Below are 23,071 nucleotides of genomic sequence, written 5' to 3' on the forward strand. Positions count from 1 at the left end.
TCTTTTCTTAGAAGTTGCCCCAAAGAGTCTCTATTTGCATTTTGCCCCACTAATTCTTTTAAGTGATAGTATCCTATGAGAAGGTAGAGTCAAGATGTAAAGTGAAAACTAGAAACTTTCTTTAGCTCGTCTAAATTTACTTATACAATGACTTTGGAAATGTAGCAAACTGAATTCTAAGTAGAAAAGCCAAAAAAAAAAGTCAAGATGAATGATTTTTTTCCAGAATAAGGAAGCTTAGAAAGATAGCGAGGTCTGTGGACATGGGGGTGGCCAGGAGTACAGTATAGCAAGCAGAAGTGGTACCAGGCTGTGGTGGGCAGTAGTTACGGTGAGAAGTACCCAAGGACATGAAGGGATTCCACATCTGGAAAAAAAGAGAATCCTAAGAAACCTCCATGTACCAGTACTGGGAATAAGAATGGGTGTTATTTAGTAGCCTTGTCACCCATTACTCAGTTCTAAGTTACTTCTTTTAGGTCACAGAGGAGTGGTTACAGTTTTGAAGGTAAGGTGTACCCTACTTGTTCAAGGAATAAAGTACAGCATAGAAGGGCAGATCCTCATACATGATCATAACAATTTGAGAGCACTGAAAACTTACAGTACCCCATAATAAATTGTAGTAGTAAGAAGGACATACAATATAGAAGTTCAGGATGGATATGTCCCACCATCCCCAAAGATGAGGAGAGCCTACCTCTAAAATAAAGTATAAAGTCAAGAAGTAGGTGGGAAAAAAATCAAAAAATAAAATAAAAAGAAGTAGGTGGAAAAAAGCAAAAAATAAAATAAAAAGGAAACTTCCATAAAAATATTATGACAGGGATGTTCAATACAGAAACTCAGAAGACAATGGCTTGAAAATATCTAGTAAAGTAAAGCCTCAAAACAGATTGAGAACAAAGATGAATAAGAATTTCTAGATTAGTTAAAGAAAGATTTCTTAAAAGAGCATAAAATAAATTTCTAAATCAAATAAGAACAGCAGAGGAAAAATTGACAGAAGAAATTTGAAATTTGAGTTATGCAAGAAAATCATGAAATTATGAAAAGGAGATTTAACAATTTGATAAAAGATATGTGTGCATGCACATGCATACATGCTGAAAAATTAACTCCTTAAAAGTCAGAATTGGCCATATGGTAAAAGAGGTACAAAAATTTCCTGAAGAAAACAACTCTATAAAATTTAGAATTGGTCAAGTGGAAGCTAAGGACTCCATGATATAATCAAGTAATTATAAAATCCAGGCAGAAGACTGAAAGGGGAAAAAAAAAAAAACTCCCAAAACAATGACAAGATTTATGGCAGGATTTATCTCGCTCCAACATCTCATCACTGACCTATGTACCTTTTACCTGGTTACTTTCTGTCCTCTTGCCTCAAAATTTCCTCCCTACATCCATGTCTTCCTATACCCCTAGATGCCAGTTGCCCTTAGAAGTTTTAACTTCACCTCCTCCAGAGGTGTAGTAGGAATATGTTGTCTTTTCAGTTATCAAATTCCCACAGGTAACACCCAATGCAAAGTCTGTCTCCCTTCACAGAACATCCCTTTTCAGCAAGAGGAACACTTGCCAGTGAAACTTCCCATTACTAAAACAAAATCTGTTTTCCCCCTCTTTTAATGTCCCCCTCCCTCTTCTCACTCACTCTATGGTAAGTTTTTCTCTTCCTGAGAACTACAGGTGTCTCCTTTCCCTCATTACTGGTTTGACTTGACCACAGCACATTACACACTTCCCTTTGTCCCTCCCTTCCTCTATGAAACCTTTCATTATGTAATTGAGTCCCACAGAAAACATTGATTCACCTGTAGGCATGATGGTACTGTCCATAATGTCATAGGTTTGTCTCTCCATCAGTATTTTCCTCTCCCTGACTTTTTGTTTTTATTCTTACCTTCTTGTGTACATATTTAGAAAGAAGTCTTTTATTGGTTTTTTGCTGTGACTGTTACTTGTTGCTATCTTTGGCAGCTTTATTAATTCATACCCTTCCCCCTGCATTTCTATTATTTGGTGTGTTCAAGAAGCAAATCTTTACAGGTTTGATTTTCCTTCTAAAATGTTTCAAATATTTCCTTATTATTGAATGTCCATCTTTTTCATTTATGCTTCATCTCATAATCACCCTGGGTTTTATTCTGAACTCCATTGCTCTATTGAATATATTATTTCATTCCTTCTGGTGTTATCAGATAGGACCAAAATAGTCTTATGTTATTCATATTTTCTATGTGCTTGATGGTAGATTACAAAATTTGTATTTCTAAAGTGAATTGTTATATTTAAAATCTATGTGTAATGTAGTTTGCAGTCTTGGGCTTCTTTTTATCCTTGGAGGCAATCTTTGGATTTTTCAGTTGTCATTTTGATTGCTGTTCAGAAGTTCTAGGCAGGTTTTCTGTGTTATTTTTGTATTAATTGTATCAGGATTTTGGATGTGTTCTTCTGGGAGACTTATAATCCTTAAGTTATCTTTATGTGGGGGATTGGTATGAAAGTAAGGAAATGTTAGACAGGGAAATGTATATTGCTGTGGTAGCTTTCAAAGCTGGGCAAGAATCCTGAAACGCTGGCTAGTTTTGTTCTAGTGGTACCACTGATTAGGCTAATACCCTCTGACCATTGGAATGAAACTGTTTTTCTGATACAGGGTTATAGGCTGGCTCTGCTGGGATCTCCAATTTTATCTTTGAGATCAATTTGTTTTGTTTGAATAGGCAGCATGTTTGCTTTTTGTTTCTTCTAAATTGTCCTTTATTTTCATATATTTCTATTCTCAATTATTTTTCCTCTCTTTTTCTTGGTGAGACTTACCATCTCAGGTTCACGTTTTATATTCTGCTATTTATTTCTGTTATTTAGATGTTAAATTCTGCTACCAACAATTCTTTTCTTTAAACTACCCAAGAACAATGTGTTGTAGTTCCATGTTCTCAAAATTCTTTTTCATCAAGTATTGGATCATTTTCTTTTCTTTTGCATTATTCATAAATGAAATTTAAATTCATTTATTAGATGTGGAGCTTATATTTTCTTCTGCTGTTAGTGTTTTCATTGTTGGTTTGTCTGCTTGTGTTCAAGGTCTTTGAGTTTTATTCCTCCTTAGATATTTCATAATGTTGAATTTTTTCTCCTTATTTTCACCTATTGCTCATATTTTAACTCCATTTTCTCTGATAGTGGTTTCCCTGGAGGCTGTATCTCAAAGTATTTCAGACTCCCTCCAGCCTGAGCAATTCAGGGTTCACCAATCTAAGTTTTGAGTGATTTTTACAGAGAAAAGAATTGGCTCTGGCTGGATGCTGAGCTCTACCCCTTTTGGTTTAATGGAGTGTTACACAGCTCTTTGCCCTCCTACTCCCATCATCCTTTCCTTTTATTTTACAGTTCTGTTTCTTGGCAGTATAGAGAGTTGCCACACTGGTTTGTTTTTTCTTGGTTTCTGCCATTTTCACTTTGAGTCTTCCAGGGTGAGTCTAAGGTGTGGGTTGAAGACTTCAACTCAAGACACCTCTCCCATCCCTTTCCCGTCATTCATTGTTTTCCTTCAGAGATCTATGAAGTCTAGACTACTGCTGGGATGCTGACTAAGGAAATCTTAGCAAATTTCTGCTTCAGTCTCCATGGTACAAAGTTTGAGGAAAAGGGAGAGGGAATTGGGTTTTGAAGGTGTTGTGTAAGTCTAAGAGTTGGATTGTCTAGAGCAGCCTTGTTTCTGGTTGTGTGGTGGACATTAGGGAGAGGTGCCAAGTGAGCTAAAGTTAGACAGTAATTCATAGAAGATTTTTTTTTTAAACTTCTTTTGGTTTCTTGGTGTCTTTAGCCATGGACACAGCTGACGTTTCTTTATCTTTTAATCTTTGGTTCTTGAAAAGTCATGATAATCAGAAAAAAAGATCAAGGTCCTTCATCTTGTCAATCACATGACCTGGAATAGGCACATTTATTTTTATATTCTCTCTGAAGTCAGTCACAGAATAATGCCATGACTATTGGATTTATTATCGAGAAAAACTCAGATCCTTTCTCTGCCACTTACTATCTCCATGACTTGATACTTACGGGATCTCTGTTTATTAATTTGTAAAGTTGACCTGTGAGCTTTCTGCCAATTCTAAATATTTATGTCATGATTCCAAGTATGAGATGTAAAACACTAGAGGCTAGAACAGTTTTTGTTTGTTTGCTTATTACATGCAATAAGGCTTAGAGAGCATGCAGACTATGTCTCATGTTACTTGTCTGGAGAAGTGCCCAAGAAGACTTGGGTTAGGAAGTAATAAATCCTTACCTATCAAAGGGAAATCTTGTGGGTAGTATCTTACCTATCAAAGGGAAATCTTGTGGGTAATATTAAACTTTTTGATGTTTGAATAAGTGAAGGCATTTATTTTAGAATTTTCTTGCCCTCACCATCTGGGTCCATGATGTTATATAATGTCAATATTTTGTCTCTAGAACCTTGTTGGATAGAATGGCATTTGCTGGGTTTCATTTTTCAGTTATTAATATTTTAGCACTTGGATAAAAATAAAAACAGGTCTCAATTTACTGTGTGAGAACATTGGTCACGTGTGTGAAATCATTCATATGACATGATTAGCAAAATAGTTCAAAGAGCCACTTTATGGTGGGATTAGAGTTTACTTCCTGAAAGAAACCTGGATCCTAATTAGATGGAAATGGCCCAAATGACCATGAAATGGGAAGGGGAATATGTGTATGTGTGTGTGTGTGCTTCCCGGAAATTGCTCTTCACTTATTATTCTAACATAGGGGTGCTATTATAAGCTTTCTAGAAACAGTCAAGTAATAGGTAATTAAAATTTTGAGAAATTACTAGAATCTTTCTTTGCATGTTGTAATAGATCTGAATCCAATATTTAACATTATTATTGGAAGTTGATTTTTATGAAGATAACATTTAAATAGATGTTGTTAATTATGATCTATTATTAAGTTGTAATTTTCAATAAGATTAGTATCTTGCTCAAGAGTCAGAACATTTATACATTTTAAGGCTTCTTTGGGGATTTAGTTCATTTTGGTATATGTGCAGTTTGCCAAATCAGCATGATCTGGGATTATTATTATAGAATAATTTATAATCTGTGATACAATATGTAATATCATATAATTTTTATAGTGGAAAGTTTTCTCAAAGGCCAGGCCATTGTCTATATTGTGAGGAAGGGGTCAGCAAGGGAATATTAGCTAGTGAAATATATATTGTTGTGGTAGCTTTGCCTGGTTGTGCTCTGGTGGTACCCCGATTAGGCTGACACTTCCTATTCATTGGGATGAAACTGCTTCTCTGAAGCTAAGAATCTGGTGGCACAAGGTCATAAGCTGGCCTGCTGAGATCCATTGTGGACATGGAGAATAATGGAGCAAGGTGTTCTTGGAACACAAATTGGTGAGCCTCATCAGAACTAAATCAGCAATACTAAAGTCACCATTTCAGAACCTGAAGGTAGAAATGGGGCTCCCATTGGCAAGCCATGGATTGTACCAAGAACACAAATATTTTCATACAAACCAGTACTTTTAACATATGTATTTTGCTGACTAGTTTAACTGTTGAATATATGAGGAAAGTGACACTATTGGGTAATATCCTAAAAGATGGGCATCAAACACTAAATGACAAAAACAACGTCAGAGAGCTAATGAAGATCTGTATAAAGGCATTGGAAGATCACATATCAATATCTGGCTGGTAGATAGAGTAGAAAAGATAGCATTGCCCAAAGACAATAAATTATATGGGAAAATTCCCTTAGTCCACAATTGAAAGCAAAAGTCAAATGTTTAAAGTATACAAGAGATCAAGGCAACCCAAGGAACAAAATAAATAATTCAACATTAGTCAAAAACATTGTTATGATGACTTGAAAAATAAGTAAATCAGGAACTAGAAAACACCACAGAAGAATGAGGATGTGGAAGATTTCTGGTCATCTGTATAGTTCTAAGAAATGCAATAAGTGAATTGAAAGTTGGCTCCAATAAGACACAACCTATGCTTCCTTGCATACTGTTAACATAACGAAGGAGAGAGCAGTTAGATCTAGGAAGATAATGGAAATGTTGGCTTCTTTGTAAAACTCTAAAATGAAGGGGCTGAATCAGATCTAGGATTATTGGCTCATATGCTTCACAGTGGTTCATAATTTACTAGCAAAGTATTCCCGAATTTTCATGCAAATGCAAACCTAGTTTCACTTTTCCTTATAGAAGGCATCTCATATCCATTATTAAAAAATGACAGTACTAGTGATTCTCATATAGACTAGTTACATGTTTTTGTGCTTTCTGCAAAGTATTCATAACTTGATATTCTCCTACCTCAGTCAAAAAGTTCCAGGAGCATAAAGTACAAATTACTGGCTTTTAAAAAATTATCAAAAAAGCTTGCCTGTAGGCACCATATTTGTTGCATTTGTTGAATTTTGTAAAACATTTTACTCTTTTCTATTGTCATGCTTATCATATATTACAAATATATAAAACGACCCAAGTAGAGTTAGAAGATAATGAAGGACTAGAGGATTTGGTGACAGCCGGATGGCATGGTATATAAAAGGGCTGATGTTGGGAGTCAGGAAGACATGAATTTAAATTCAACCTTAAGTACAAACATACAATTTAAACTTGCATTCTCTTTTTTCCCCTCATATGTAAAATGAGAAAAATCTCTAATTTTAGGATTGTTGTGAAGATAAAATAATATTTGTAAAACACTTTGCAAATCTTAAAGTACTATATAAATGCTAGTTATCACTTTTTTCCCACATGGAAAATTGGTTGTTATTTAAAATATGCCACCAATACTGTAATAATGTTAAGAACAATTGACATAAAATGATATTTTTCAAGAAAACAGTTTAAGCTCTCGCCTAGTACTAATGCTTTATCATTTTTCTTAGAGCAAACTATGATTTCAGAACAAAACAAAACAAAACAAAAATGCCATATTGTTTTATATACATGGATGATATCAAGCTATATGGTATAACCTTTCTTCAAAGGGGTACTTATCAATTAGGGAATGACTGAATAAGTTATGATATATGAATGTGATGAAATACTATTGTACTAAAAGAAATGAATGGGATGGTTTCAGAGAAACCTGTGAAGACTTGTATTCACTGATTCAAAGTTAAGTGAGTAAAAGTAAGAGAATAATTGATACAATAATGTTGCTACTGTAAAGATAAACAATCCTGAAAGACTTTTTGAAACTGAGCAATATATATAGTTACCAATTACAGTTCATAGGACTTAAGATGAAAAATGTTATCTATCCCTAGATAGAGAGGTGATGGATTCAAAGTGCATTTTTTAACAGAGAGAAGGAAGGGAATATGGCTATTGTAAGAATTTGTTTTATTCATATATATATATATATATATATATATATATATATATATATATATATATATATATATATATATATGTTTGTAACCACTTTTGTTTTTCTTGCTTCCTTAGTGGAGGGAAGGAAGGAGGAAAGGTAAAAAAAGAAATAATGTATATCTTAATATAAAAATTTTAAAAAGCAGTTAATCCACTCCTCTCAAGGGAGAAAAACTTCAAGATACTTCACCTGAGTGGAAAGAATACTTTGGGAACCCTCCCCTGCCGTGTTTGGTCACTAATCTTTAAGTAACTTATGAAGGAAACAGAACACAGGACTGATAAATTTTGTATATGGGAAGAAGAACTTCTGAATCCAGAGTATTTTCAATAAATTTGTTTAAGACGGGGGTGAGGCAAAACTCCTTCATTTCATGATATTTTCTTGGTCTCATTAAGTGTAAACTTTTTAATTTTACTTCCACCCAGGAAATGTTAAGTGTCTGAGACCAAATTGAACTCAGGGCTGGTGCTTTATCCACTGCACCATCTAGCTGCCCTGTAAAAAATTTTAACATTTGTTTTTAAAATTTTGAGTTCCAAATTTTCTCCTATTGTTTTCTTGCCCCCTCATTGAGAAGGAAAACAATTTGATATAGATTTTATACATGTATAGCCACACAAAACATATTTCCATATTAGTCATGTTGTGAAAGAAAAAACAAATCAAAACACCCAAACAAAGAAAAATTAAAGTGAAAAAAATATCCTGTACTCATACTCCTTCATTTCTTTCTCTGAAAGTGGGATAGCATTTTTCAGAATTGTCTTAGATCATTGTATTTCAGAGAACAGTCAAGTTGTTCACAGGTGATCCATCTTAACAGTATTGCTATTACTATTTACAATGTTCTCCTGGTTCTGCTCATATTTCTTTGCATTGTTCATGCAGGTCTTTCCCAGTTTTTGTGAAAGCATCCTACTTGTCATTTCTTATTGAATGGTAATAGTCCATCATGATCATATACCACAACTCGTTCATCCCCCAATTGATTGACATTCCTTCAATTTTCATTTACAAAAAGTATATGTTTTTTAAAATGCCTCCCCTGTGCCAATCATGTGCTAATCAAAAAAGGGGTAGATAATGCAACGCTCACAAGCTATAAAAATGATGTCTGCCTAATACCCAGTACAAACTGGCAGTTAGAGTTATGTTTTAAAATAAATTTTCTTTATTGTGAACTTGACAAATGTGAACAATTTCCATGTACAAAGAACAGAAAGAACTGTATATAAAATTCTTAATACTTTAAAAAAACCAAGTTGTATAAAAGAATTAGGCAGTTAGATGGTGTATTAGACCATGTATACCATGGTCTAATGTAGACCATTAATACCATGTAATGGTATTAGACCTTGAATCAGGAAGATGCATTTTTTTTGAGTTCAATATGGCTTGAGACATTAGCGATATAATCCTGGACAAGTCATTTAACCCTGTTTGCCCCAGTTTCCTCATCTGTAAAATGAGATAGGAAAGCCATCTTTGATATCTTGTTCCAAGAAAATTCCAAATGGGTATGAAGAAATGGATACAACTGAATAAGAGCAACTATATTAAATCTAACCTGGTAACATAAGCATTTCCCTGGGAGGTTTCTGTCCCCTTCTGATTGTCCTTCTATTCTCTTCTATTTATTTTCAAATGTTTCACTGGTGGATGTTTTTTTAGACAGGGGCATCACTATCACCCTTTCCTCTGTTTCTCTCTACTCTCAAAATTCTCTTGCTGCCTGCTCAAAAAAGAAATAAACCCTTGTCTTATAACAAATAATCAAGCACAATTCTACACATTGGTCATATCTGGAAATGGCTAATTTTGCATCTCTTAATCTATCATTTCTTTATCAAGATATGATAGCATGCTTCATGCTCTGTTTGCTAGTGTCCAGATTGTGTATTGGTCACAGTTCTTATGACTTTTAAAATTATTTTTCTTTATGTTATGTAATAATTGTATACATTGTTCTCCTGGTTCTATTTACTTTGCATCTTTTCATGCTAGCCTCCCCAGGTTTAAATAATTATTGAGGAACTGTCATGTACATTATAGCTTATGGTAAGTTAGATTATTATATCAATAGTCATTATTCTTTATGGTTCGTGTAATTTGAAGTTAGACACCAATAAGAGGCTCTTTGTGAGGTACTTTAGGGTGTATAACTAATTTTCATACACGACGCTTTCACTAGGCTAGCTGGGACTGCTGATATCAGTAGTAAAGTAAATAACTTTTGGTTCTTATTTCCATAAACGTAGCCAGTAAAAGTAGTAACTTGCTAACTGTTTGGTTTGGTTTCAGTTAGTCTTTAAGAATCATCATTGAGGTGCAGTTAGTTGGTGTAGTGAATGGAACATCAGCCCTGAAGTCTGGGGGACCTGAATTCAAATCTGGTCTCAGATACTTAACACTTCCTAAGTGTGTGACCTTGGGCAAGTCACTTAACCCCAATTGCCTCAGGAAAAAAATCATCATTGAATTCCCTCAGAGCAAATAGACCTTTTAATAAATCTAGCCATGGGAGCATGTTCTATGTAAGATTTCCATTTACCAATTAATCAAGATCTTGTACTTTTGCCTGCTGTGAACATTGTCTATGAAAAAAGCCTTAGCTATGCTGAAGATGAACAGATATAAAAAATTACAATATTGTTCTTCCAATTCTCACTGCTCCCTCCAAATATGCATTTTACTTTAGTAAATAATTTTTGGAAAACCTTCTCTATGGTTACTTGTCTAAACATGGAATTTTCCTTTTTCTATTACTCTTGAATTAAATGCTGGTAAACTCCTCAATTAGAAGAAGCAATGCTTAGGTGTGGGGTAGGATGGTGATTAAAATATCTGGCCAAAGAGTAAAAATATAACCAAGTATTATACCTGGTGTGGGATAGGATTTGTGTATTGTATATATTTATATCTAAATATTGCTGTTTGTTTGTTTTAGGTCATCTATTTAAAGAAGACACCAGAAGAAGCCTACAGAGCACTCATAGCTGGCTCAAATCCCCCCTATCTTCCATTCAGGTATATATGCATGTGACATGTGGTTGTTGTTTGCCAGTGTTTTTGCTACATTTGATTTGAAAAAAATGAATACTTCTGTCATCTCTGTTGAAAATGGTCTTAGATAGTTATGTAGCATGAGCCTAGTAGTTTTCACAATTGTATTTCAGGTCACTTTTCCCTTCATCTATCTTTAGGAATTGAGGTAAAAGAAAAAAAAATTTAATAAGTCTGAAAATACAGTTTCCATCTCTTTACCCTCCTCTGATCTTAGCATCTTAGTATTAAAGGAAAATATTGTCCGACTTTTAGACTAATCATGAAATTAGAATAAAGTTCTTTATAAAGGTATCCCTACCATGCTACCTAGTAGCTCTGAGAGTCCTGCTGTTCTATTCTTTAAAGTGTGGGAGAGAAGACCTTTCTCCCTCCCTCAAAGAGGGTAAACACTGGATAAAGCAAACTCATTCCTCTTTTGTTCTGGGTGATATAATTTGCCACTGGTCACTTAACTCTTATTTCCTGATTGTTCCAAAACTCACTTGTTCATTACACAGTAGCTCCTTGAACTCCCATTTAGTAAACTTCTAAAGTATCTTAAATTCTTCATGGCAAGAAATGACTTAAATTACTTTAACAAATATGAAAATATGGATAAATTATGTTTTATTCCTCCTCCTCCTTCATTAAATCATTTGACACAGTGATGATATATTCTATGATATCATATGGGATTATGATATCATCATATTACTTGTTCTCATAAGCATTTTTCTTGTTTTGATTTCATGAGTTGAAAAAACATTGACTTTGTGTCAAAATTCTGAGTTGAAGTTTCTATTCTGACCCTCACTCACTGTGTGACTGTTAAGTCATACAAGTTTTCTGGATTCCCATTTCTCTGTCTGTAAAATGAGAAAAATAACACCTTCATTACTCTGCTTCACAGGGTTTTTGTGAGGAAAGCACTTGTGAACAGTGATTGTCATTGTTTATATTATTGGTATTACTATGACTATGTTCTTTTTGTTGGGGCATATAAAATCTTTTGTTTGCTTTTAAATCTTTTTTTTTTTTTTTTTTTTAAATCTAGCTCTGGCTTGTATTTCCAGGCATTTTACATATTAGTGCCCATCATAAGCTTTGGATTTCAGCCAAATGGGCTTCCTTAAGCTACTCTTCATTTATGGTCTTTCATCTGGTCTCAGCACCTTTGCACACAGATTGAGTCTCATGCCTGTATGTTTTCCCCCTTAAGAGACCACCTTTTAGAAAACTCCTGGCTTTAGTCACAGCTCCATGCAAGACTTACTTCCTTCAATTCCTAATTTCTCCCCTAGTTATTAGTTCCTCTCCCCATTTTATTTGTTCTTTCATATATATATATATATATACATATATATATACACACATATATTTTATATTCTGCATAACTATGTGGATAAGTATCTCAGTGGATAGAATCCTGAAATTGGAGTCAGCAAACCTGAGTTTAATTCCTGCCTCTGGTACTTCTTAGCTGTGGAACACCCAGGCATGTCACTTAATCTCTTAGCCTCAGTTTCCTCATCTGCAAAATGGGAATAATAATAGGACCTACCTCTCAGGTTTGTTGTGAGGGTCAGATCATTATCTGTAAAGTGTTATGTAAACCTTAAAGCATAAGATTTATGTGTGTGTAATATAAATTCTAGCTATGTATGAATGTCTCCTTCCCCACCCCACCTCCTTCATAGAATGTCAACTCCTTGAAGCAGGAAAAATTTTATTCTTGTGGACATAGTGTCCATCACAGAACTTGGTATATAGTAGGTGAGAAGCCCTGAGGACTTCATAAATAAACTATCTGAAATTTACTTAAATTATGTATTTCTCCAAGAGTGACAGCTGTGGCTCTTAGCCCAATTTGGTGATGAAATAATTGGCATGGGTTATTGAGTAAAGATTTCTTACTAACATAAGGCAACGTGCACATCAATAGATAACTGCCAAAAGATATGGCAGGTTTTGATGACTGGTGCTGTGTTCACAACACTGTAAGTCACTAAATCTGATTGATACAAAAGAATTGAACAGCTTTTAGTCCAGCAGACTGACTACCATGGAAACCAGTGTGTTTTATATGGGTTTTCTGTTTAAATCAGCAAAAATTGGCTTCAGGAAAATCCATGGCCTGGTTTATAATGTGAACATTATAATCTTGATGGCTTGCATCATTATGACTAGATGGTTTGCTTATTCTACTCCCCTTTTCAGTGACTTATAGAAGATTATGTAAAATTTAAGAGTGAAAAATGGTCATTATTCTATAATTGTAAATGCTTGAAAAATAGTTCAATAACATCATTTTCTTCATATGTGTTGCTTTGTAGTTTTCAAATTGCTTTGATGTGTATAGGTTATCTGATTAAATCCTCATAATTACACTGTGAGATAGAGCCCCAGCAGACATTATTAGCATTCTACAAGTGCAGTGCCCTTTTCACTATACCTTGCTGATTCAGTGCTAAGGTTTTCCTTGAAGAATGTTTTTGCAAAAGGTTGCATTATGCAATAGTTTCCTTAGGAGGAGGTAGTGGCTTTCCACTATTTAGAGAAGACTAGATGACCACTTGTTACGTGTGTCATCCTCTTATATGTTTTTGATTAAGTGGTCATTTTAACTCTGAAATTCTATAATTATGACTGTTGTTAAGTAACATTTAAAAATATTGATATCTTTAGTATTTACATTATTTTAATTTCCAAATATATTCCTCCTACCTCCTTTCCTCAGAGAGTGATCCTTTGTAATACATTGAAAAAGAAAGAAGCAAAACTAATAGAGCTACACCAAGGGAGGCTAAAAGTATATTATTTGCTCTATAAATGTAAGGACACTGTACTTTAAATATTTGCATTAGGAAGACTATATAAATATACCTTCCCTGCTAACTTGTAAAATAAAACCTCCTTTCTAGCTCTAAAATGCATTGATTTCTGTTAATGTGTTTTTCCCCCTCTTTCCTTGTATTTTTAGTATGAAGTTTCAAGTTTGGAGGTATATTTAAAGAAATGTTTACAAGTTGAGAGAGCATATAGTAAACCCTTAGCATGATCCAGATTCCTTTAGCTTAGTGACCTGAAAAACTTTAATCAGATTACACATTCAGAAGCTATTTTGTTTGAGACCATCATAAGAAAACTACTGACAAAATTGTCACAGAGTACCTTGTAGAAGTTTTTGAGGCCATTCATTCCATATTTGCTAAATATAAAAATAACAGATTTTTTAACATCAGTATTTTCCTTGAATAAATATTTGGCTATAATTTCTTGCTTCCTGAGAATTGTGTATTATAGAAAATATTTGCAATTTCTTATTAAGATAAATTTTAATATCTTCACAGTATCTTGTCAGTAAATCTCCAGTTTTCTATTAAATCTTTTAGATCTAGTTTACATTAGATTAAATTTTCTATTAGATCTTTTCTATTAGATTAGATTTATAATCCTTTTTTTCCAGGAGAGCATTTTAGGATACTTGAGAATTCTTGTAATTTGAACTGAACCAAATGGTGGGGGAAGAGGGGAAGGAATTTGGAACACAAGGATTTTCAAAGGTCAGTGTTGAAAAATTATTCATGCATATATTTTTAAAATAAAAAGCTTTAACAAAAACATGAATAGGAATGTTTCTATCAATGAGCTGTTGGATAATTTTAGAACAAGCGTTTTCTTTTTTATTGAAGCTTTTTATTTTCAAAAAATATGCATAGATATTTTTCAAACTTCAACCTTGCATGTAGTGGCAAGAAAATAGAAATTGAGTGGATGCCCATTAGTTGGAGAATAACTAAATAAGTTATGGTATATGAATATTCTGGAATATTATTGTTCTATAAGAAACCATCAGCAGGATGATTTCAGAGAGGCCTGGAGAGACTTACATGAATTGAGCAGAACTGGGAGATCATTATACAGGGCAACAACATATTGATGAACATGGTTTTTTTCAACATTGAAATGATTCAAATCAGTTCCAATGATCTTGTGATGAAGAGACCCACCTGCATCCAGAGGGAGGACTGAGGGAACTGAGTGTTGATCACAATATAGCATTTTCACTCTTTTTGTTGTTGTTTGCTTGCGTTTTATTTTCTTTCTCATTTTTTCCCTTTTTGATTTGATTTTTCTCATGCAGCAAGATAATTGTATAAATATGTATGCTTATATTGGATTTAACATATATATATATATTTTTTTTTACCATGTTTAATATATATTGGATTACATGCCATCTAGGAGAGGGGACGGAAGGAAGGAGGAGAAAATTAACACAAGGTTTTTCAAGGGTCAATATTTAAAAATCCTTGCACATCTTTTGAAAAAAAAAAACTTAAGTAAAAATGTTAAAAAAAAAATTCACCCTTGCAAAACCATGTGTTCCAATTTTTTCTCTTCTTTTTCTTTACTCCTTCACCTAGAAGGCAAGTATGTTAAACATGTGCAATTCTTTTATACATATTTATACAATTACCATGCTGTACAAGAAAAATCTGATCAAACAGAAGAAAAAAATGAGAAAGAAAATAAAATGCAAGCGAACAACAACAAAGTGAAAATACTATGTTATGATCTACAGTTGGCTCTCTCCATCACAAAACCATTGGAATTGGTCTGAATCACCTCGCTGTTGAAAAGAGCCATAAGACAAGGATATTCAGAGTTGATCTGTCTCCAGAAACTTCACATTTGGAATTACTTGTTGTTATTCATTGGTTTCTCCAAACCTACATTAGATTGAATTATTTTTATTTTTGTTATTCCTGTTATGTAAGAAATTTTTTTTATCAACAGTAACAATAAAATTATATTATCTGGACAATGTATCCTTTTGTGGTGTTTATAGAATGAAAAGAGGAGGCAAAAGAGATATATCATATGGCAAAGAGAAAGATCTTTGGTGTTACCATCTAGAATAGGGAGTTGATGATTTCATATTTCTATACTTTCGCATCCTGTAGAGAGCCCTGAATGTCATGTGGCTTCTTCCCATTTCCAAACCAGATCACCATTCTCCACTGTCCACTCATCCTTGTCCTACCTCATGTATGAATAGGCTGTTTAAGGAGTTTCCGTGGCCAAAATCTCCTTCAGTCGTCATCTGGAAAATGGAGAGGGAACAGTCCTTCTTGGTGATGAATTTTTCAAGGTTTGATAGGGAGATGTGAGGGCTATTCAGTCCCTCTCTGAGAGAAGGGACTCTTAGGTAACCTTCAGTAGAATAAGAGGGAGGGGGGGGGAGGAAAAAGAAACCAACTTTTAAAGGGAGGGGGATAAGGGAGCAGTGCACATGTGTGATATGATGTGTGGGTGGGCAGCCCCAGGCAAAGACCCTGGTAGCCCTTCTTCAGATGCCCAGATCTGATGGTTCCTGTTCATCCCTGTTTTACTGTCTCTTGCAGCTGTGGTGACCAGTCTAGAATTTATTGTATAAAATATTACTACCTTTCATTTTTATCTCTTATCATTTTGGGGAGTTTATATATATGAACCTTTTCCTACCTCACTGAACCCTCCCTGGCAACAAGAAAAAATTCAAGCAATTGCAGAGTTAACCAGGTCGGACATGCTTACATCATCTAGCTCTCTGCCTCTCTGCCAAGAGCATGGTGTGAGGTATGTTTTATCTCCTGTTTTGGGGGACTATTATTATTGGTTTTTCAACTACAGTTCAGTTTTTTTCTTTTCATTTACTTTGTTATAGTCCTTAGCCAATGTAGAATTACCTGAGAATACATAATTTATATTTCATTCTGTTGGATAATTCATTGTCAATAAAAGTGTTTACCTGCTTACTTACTGTTTGGATTTTTTTTTTGCTACTTTTATGTAAGAGAAGTTTAAAAGGTCCTCTAGATTATTCTTTTAGGCACTTTAGAGATGAATCAAGTTATCAGATTACCTCCTGTTTTTCCCCACCCTTTCTCCTCTAAACGCAAACAAACAACATCATAAAGCTAACCACCAGTTCATATAAGCTTTAAAACCTCAGATTAATCTGATAAATCATCAGCTGCTATTTAGCTGCCTAATCCATAAGCTTTTATGTATGCATGTTCACTTACTGACACTCGAGTGCTTGTTCACCAGTGTGAGGTCATTGGATTTATTTGTAGGAAAATTAATCTTTATTTTTCACTTTCCCAGGATGTTCATCTATTCAAGTTCATTTCTGTATCTGAACATAATAGAAGAGGCCTGGTCTTAGCTTTTGATTACTTGTTAATAGCCCTGAAACACAAAGCTGACTATGCTATTCTGCTTCTGAAGAAGCATAATTGGCTCCTTATTGCCTTTATGATAAAATACAGATCTTCTGGAATTAAAAGTCTTTCACAGTCTGGCTGCAGCTTCTCTTTCCAGGCTTTCTAATATGTCATAATTCTCCATACAACCCCCATACAGGATGTTCTGTCACTTGCTTACCTCCATCCTTTCTCATGGTCTGCCCTGTTGATGAGGTCATGAGTAACTATGTGGGGTTGGTAGAGAACGCCTGAAGTACTGATAAAATACTCTGAGGCAAGAAGGAAAGGGATGGAGATCAGTTTAATCTTATAGTCCCAACTTCTGTGGAGGTTTGTGCCCAGCCAGAAATCCAAGTTTACATCAAACCTCTGTAGGTAAATTTCCTCTGTAAACCTGTCCAAATCTTTGCTGAACCCCTTTGGGTTAAACCTACCATGGCATTCTGCTCATGTCTTTTTTTGAACCCCTTTGGGTTATAAACCTACAATGGCATTCTGCCTCATGTCTTTGTCCTCCCTCCTCCCCCATGCCATGTGGTATCTTTTCCCTCATTATCCCACCATACCTCATGGTATCTTTCTCCTTACAGCTAATTCTTTTAGGATGCTAAATCCCTTTGAGGATTTAACCTGCCAATTAAAGGCATGCTCCCACCTCATAGAGTATTCCCTTTCTCCTGGTTAATTGTGAATTCCACTAGGGAACTTGTCTTTTCCGTTGTTCATTGTTAAAATCCCTTTCCTCACTAACTATATGCTCTCCCAAATCTATTTCATATTTAACATTCCTAATGTCTATTATATCTCTTCATTTTATCGGTAACCTCTTTTCCTAAATAAATCTGTCTTTTGCCAAAGAGAATTCTTCACATGACCAAACCCCAAACATTTGGTGCCTACATAAATCAAATCAGAGCTTTTTCTTTTCATCTCTGCTTTTTTGAACTATTAGCTTCCTTCAAGGATCATATTTCAAAAGCCATCTGATTCAAAAAGTCTTTTTCTTGAATCCCTCTCTTGAATGAAGGTAATACTTGAGGTTTATTAACTGTGTCCTACCCCCTCCTGTACTTTATATAAGCTGTTCAGGCATTATTACATTGTCACCACATATGTAGCACAATGTCTGGCACATAGTAGATGCTTAGTAATGTTTGTTGATTATTTTTAATAGACAAGTAGATGTCCCATTCTTGGCTGGAACTTTAGCTCTTTAAAGATAAAATTTTTTTTTTAATTTTCCCGCAAATTTGTTTTATTTGAAGAAACAGAATAAGAAAAAAACAAAAGCAATACAAAACACAATGAAACAAAAAAAGAGAACATTTTCATGCCCCTAACAGAAAATCAGGGAGGATTCAAAATATATAACAAATACCAATTTAAGAAAAAAAAATATATATGTAGAAGAAATTATATTCATGATTATCTCTTCCTTATAAATTGTGTTTTGTTCTCTGCTGCATACCTTTTTTGCTTTATTCTTTCCCCTCCTTTCATCCTCTTTTCCACCTACAAGCTGGTTATAGTTAAGAAAGGTTTTATATATATATATATATATATGTATATAGATATAGATACAGATATATAGATATAGATATAGATAGATATAGATAGATATGTAGATATATACATATACATATAAACACAGATACATACATATCTCCCTTTCATCTCCCCTATCCCAAAGCAAGCTATGGTTTAGAAAAGATGTATTTATGTATAAATATGTAGATTATATACATAGATAGACTCATACACATATATCCCATATATACACAGGTGTTTCCTATCCCTGCTAACTCTTTCATTAAATTCTTCTCCATGACTTGGCTTACTATTACTTAACTTCCCATCCAGGAGCTCCTCTCTTTTCTTCTTCCCTCACCCTTTGCTTTCCCATCCACTTATCCCTCTCCTCTTAATTTTTTTAATAGATTTTAGATGGTCCTATATCCTTCATGGTATATATTCAGTGCTATCTATTGAACCTATTCCCAATATAAATAGGTTTTCAAAACTATGAGCCCTTCTCTCTCTTCTAATGCCTCTTGTCTGTTCTTCTACACCTCATTTATAAAACATGTATACTATTTACCTTTAGTCTGCCAAACTTTATTTTGAACTTATACTGTTGTTGATGTAAAACTTAAACATAAAGTATACATAAAAAAATAACAATTTGTCCATATTTGAATAGTCTGTCCATGTTGACTTCCCTTAAAATTGCTGTTTGATATTGGGTCTTATATGTTAAATTTTCTGTTAAGTTTGGATTTGGTTGATAGAAAGTCTTGAAAATCTACAAGTTAAGAGAATGTTTTTCTCATTCAAAATTGTAGATAATTTTGCTATTTTTCGTCACAGGCCTAGTTATTTTGTTTGTCTGTAGATATGATTCCAACACCTGTAGTCTTTTATTGTAGCTGTTAAGTATTTGTACTATTCTAATTGTAATTCCAGCATATTTGAATTATTTTAAAAATTTTGTTTCCTATAAAATTTTCTCTTTGAAAGTTTTGAAATTTGACAGCTATTTCTACATGTTTTCTACAAAGGATCTCTTTGAGGTGGTGATCCATGGATTTTTTTCTATTTCTATTTTTCTCTCATATTCTATCACTTCAGAACAATTTTCTAGGATTATTTCCTGCATTATTGTGTCAAGGGTCTCTTTTTTGGTCACAACTTTCTGGTAGTCCAATTATTCTTATATTTTCTCTTCTTGATCTGTTCTCCAGATATGTTGTTTTTCTTATGAAATGTTTCATATTCTTTCTATTTTCTCATTCTTTATAATATGTTTTGTTATTTCTTGGCCTCATAGCTTTGTTGGCTTTCCCTGCCCAATTCTAATTTTCAAAGAGTTATTTTCATCTTTGGAACTCTGTTCTTCTTTTTCTAATTGGTTAACTTTTTTTTTGGTAATCTTCTTGTTTTTCTTGATTTTATTTTATTTTTTTAAAGTTTTTCCTTAATGTCTCTCATTTGAGTTTTGATTTTGAATTCTTTTTTAAATTTTTCTGTAAATTCTCTCTGGACAGGAAACCATTTCATGTTACTCTTTGGAGTAGAAACTTTGTTTCTTTTCTCTTCTTTTCTCTCTTTCTTTCTTTCTTTCTTTCTTTCTTTCTTTCTTTCTTTCTTTCTTTCTTTCTTTCTTTCTTTCTTTCTTTCTTTCTTTCTTTCTTTCTTTCTTTCTTTCTTTCTTTCTTTCTTTCTTTCTTTCTTTCTTTCTTTTCTTTCTTTCTTTCTTTCTTTCTTTCTTTCTTTTTTTCTGAAGACAAATTCTGGTCTTCCCTGTTTCCATTGAACTTATGTTTTAATGGTGGGCTTTTTCTTTGCCAGTTCATTTTTTTAAAATAAGAAGCATTAGTATAAGCATCTGTAATTGTGGGATGGGGGGATGGTGCCTCAAGCTTCCCTTCAGCTCTCCACTCTGACCAGGAAGCCCAAACCAACAGTTCCACACTTCTGCAAGTGCCCCTAGCCAGCAGTGCCCCTCCCTGCTGTTTCTGCACTTACCAAGTGCTGGTTCCCAGGGCTGAGTCTCAGAAGCACAGATAGGCCTGGCATTCCCAATCCATGGAGGTTCTCTGTCTCCTGGGACTCAAACCCCCCACCCAACTACAGTCTGGGATCTATATAATATTATCCTTGGTTATTTTTCAGCTCTCAAAATGTGTTAGAGAACATTTTCTGAATGCCACTATTTTAGTGCAAATGTGCCAAAATGGACAAAAGCTTTCTAAGAAAATGATGTCTGGTTAATTTAGACCTGGAATATTACTAGTCAGCACTCATTTATTTGGCTCTTTTGTGTTCATTGCTCTCAAGTGCTAAAAAGCTGAAAGATTACTCAGAAGAATGTGACAATAGAAAACCTGAAAGAACGATTTTAGTGACTAATTTGTATGACACCAGTTATGATGCATAAGAAGATTTGATACAAATACAAGATACTTGCTTTTTCAATTTATTATAACTTTCCTTCCATTAAAATTTTTAACTTGACTTTAAATAGCTTTTAAATCATTAGAATTTCTCTTTCAGTAGATGCTCCTGGCACAATAAAATCATTGGGATTCATGACTGGAAGTTGTGTCTACATTGATAAGAATTTTCAAAGTAAAACTTTTCAGAAGCAAAACCTGCTAAAGAAAGTGCTGTGCTGATGATATTCCTGAAATGTATATAGAGACAAGTGAAAAATACTGTTTCTTGGCTTTCTATGATTAGGCTGGATTTTTACAATTACAATTAATTTCCTTTTTCATAGTAAAACATTATGGTTTATGCCTTGTTTAACTTTTAGAATGGTCAGGTTATTACTATTTTCGTCATAAATTCACTTTTGGCAAGTATATGGAAATCTTGACCAACATTCAGAATTGCTATCTTTGTGGTTATTAAACCATTTCAGTGATTTGTTAAATTTAATAGACTATTTCCTATCCTGTGATTTGCTAAATTTAATATGCTATTTCTTATCCTACTATGACATAATTCATTAGAAATTTAGTCAGTTACAACTTTGGATTCTATAATCTTTTTTTTTTTTTTTTGTTTTCCACGGAACCCTGATGCTAATGATAGCTACCTTAAAAAGTATTATTTCAAGCAGTGGTAGCAGAAGAAAATTTAAAATTAATTTATATATTGTGATTTATTAACAAGAGACATCCTGTATAGTGGATAGTAGTGCATCAGATTCTTAACTGCTATAAATGCAGAGATCCATAAAAAGGGCAGGGATTCTTAACTGCTATAAATGCAGAGATCCATAAAAAGGGCAGGGACTTTGCAAGAATAGCTGTCAGTGATGTAAATTCATTCTCTTAAAATGTCACGTAAATGTGAATTATTCTTATCAATAATAATGTTACTTGTACTGTAATTATTCAGATTTTCAATATTAAATGCAAAATTGTTACTTTGGGAGTTGAATATATGTACATATATTACATTTATTATATAGATGTATATATCATTTATATATGTAGAAGAACTTTTTTCATCATCTCTGTTGAAAACTATATTTGAATATATGATTACTGATTTTATTGTCAAGTCAAAAAACATTTATTAAGAGTACACTCTACCACAAGCCCTGAAGTCAGGAGGGACATGAGTTCACATCTGGCCTCAGACACTTAACTTCCTAGTTGTGTGATCCTGGGCAAGTCATTTAACCCCAATTACCTCGAAAAAAAAAAAAGTACACGATACATCAGATAGTGTGCTAAGTTCTGGAAATAACAATTATAAAAAGAAAAAAAGAAAATATCTACCTTCAAGGAATTTATATTCTAATTTACGTTTTAATGGAGGAAGATAACATGTAGAAGGAAGCTGAAAAGCAAAGAGGCAAGTGAAGGTGCTTGTCAAGAGGGCATGGGAAATAAAGTCTTGTAGAGAGAAGTCAGCAACACAATCTCTAATGCATATGAAGATATATGTTATGTAGTTTATCATTAATGATTCCACTATGGGGATGTTATCCTTTAAGAGATACAACTGATTTAATTTTCTTTATTTCATTTGCATTTTGAAATAATTCTTTAGATTTTACTCTTAGTTATCTTGGCAAAAATAAGCAGATAGGTAATTAAAGATAAATCAGAAGTTAGAATTTGACTAGGTAACTTTATAATAACCTATTATTGGCCTTATGTAATACATATAATTCACCTTGGAGACAATTGGATTTGCTTCAGGGCAGGATATGATGTCCAATGATGTTTGTTGGATCATTGTTTTAGCTCCTAATTATTAAAGTGATTAGAGATCTCAGAAATAATTTAGAACAACCAATCCCTGTCAAAGAATCTCTTGGGCCATAACACTGGCAAGTGGTCATCAGATTTCCTTTTTAAAAACCTCTTATTGATTGTGATCATACTAATTACTAAGAGAACCCATTCCTCTCTGTTTAGCTATAGTCAAATAGGAAGTTTTTCCTTACATAAGGGCAACATTTGCCTTTTTGTAGATTCATCTGTGACTCTTTTTACTGTGTTTTGGAGTAAAGCAGAACAAATCTAATCCTTTCCCCACATGGCAGCCCTTAAAATATTTGAAGGTGGCTATCACATGCCTACTAAGTCTTCCCTTCACCATCCTAAAGATTCCAATTTCTTTCAGTCAATCCTTATGTGGCATGTGGTCTGTAATCTTTGGGTTCCCTTTTTCCAGATTTCCTTCAGCTTGTTCTTATCTCAAATGTGATGTCTAGAACTAAGCCCAATATTAAAGGTAGGGAGTGATCCAGAATACCCTGGGATTATATAATCTTTTTCTAAACTCTCAAAATATTAAATACTTAAACTATATATGG

The 23,071-nt window shown here is 33.7% G+C and overlaps 1 protein-coding gene across 14 annotated transcripts in view; it reads left to right on the plus strand.

Moving 5' to 3' along the window:
* Nucleotides 1–23,071, plus strand: part of CDC14A (cell division cycle 14A) — a 220,717-nt gene that overhangs the window by 76,522 nt on the left and 121,124 nt on the right. For all 14 annotated transcript variants that reach the window (XM_074262806.1, XM_074262795.1, XM_074262798.1 and 11 more), the window contains one exon: nt 10,383–10,462. In XM_074262806.1, the coding sequence (XP_074118907.1) occupies nt 10,383–10,462 (80 nt within the window). The remainder of the gene's footprint in view (nt 1–10,382; nt 10,463–23,071) is intronic.

Source organism: Sminthopsis crassicaudata, chromosome 4, assembly GCF_048593235.1.
Source record: "Sminthopsis crassicaudata isolate SCR6 chromosome 4, ASM4859323v1, whole genome shotgun sequence".
In the NCBI taxonomy this organism is placed as follows: Eukaryota; Metazoa; Chordata; class Mammalia; order Dasyuromorphia; family Dasyuridae; genus Sminthopsis; species Sminthopsis crassicaudata.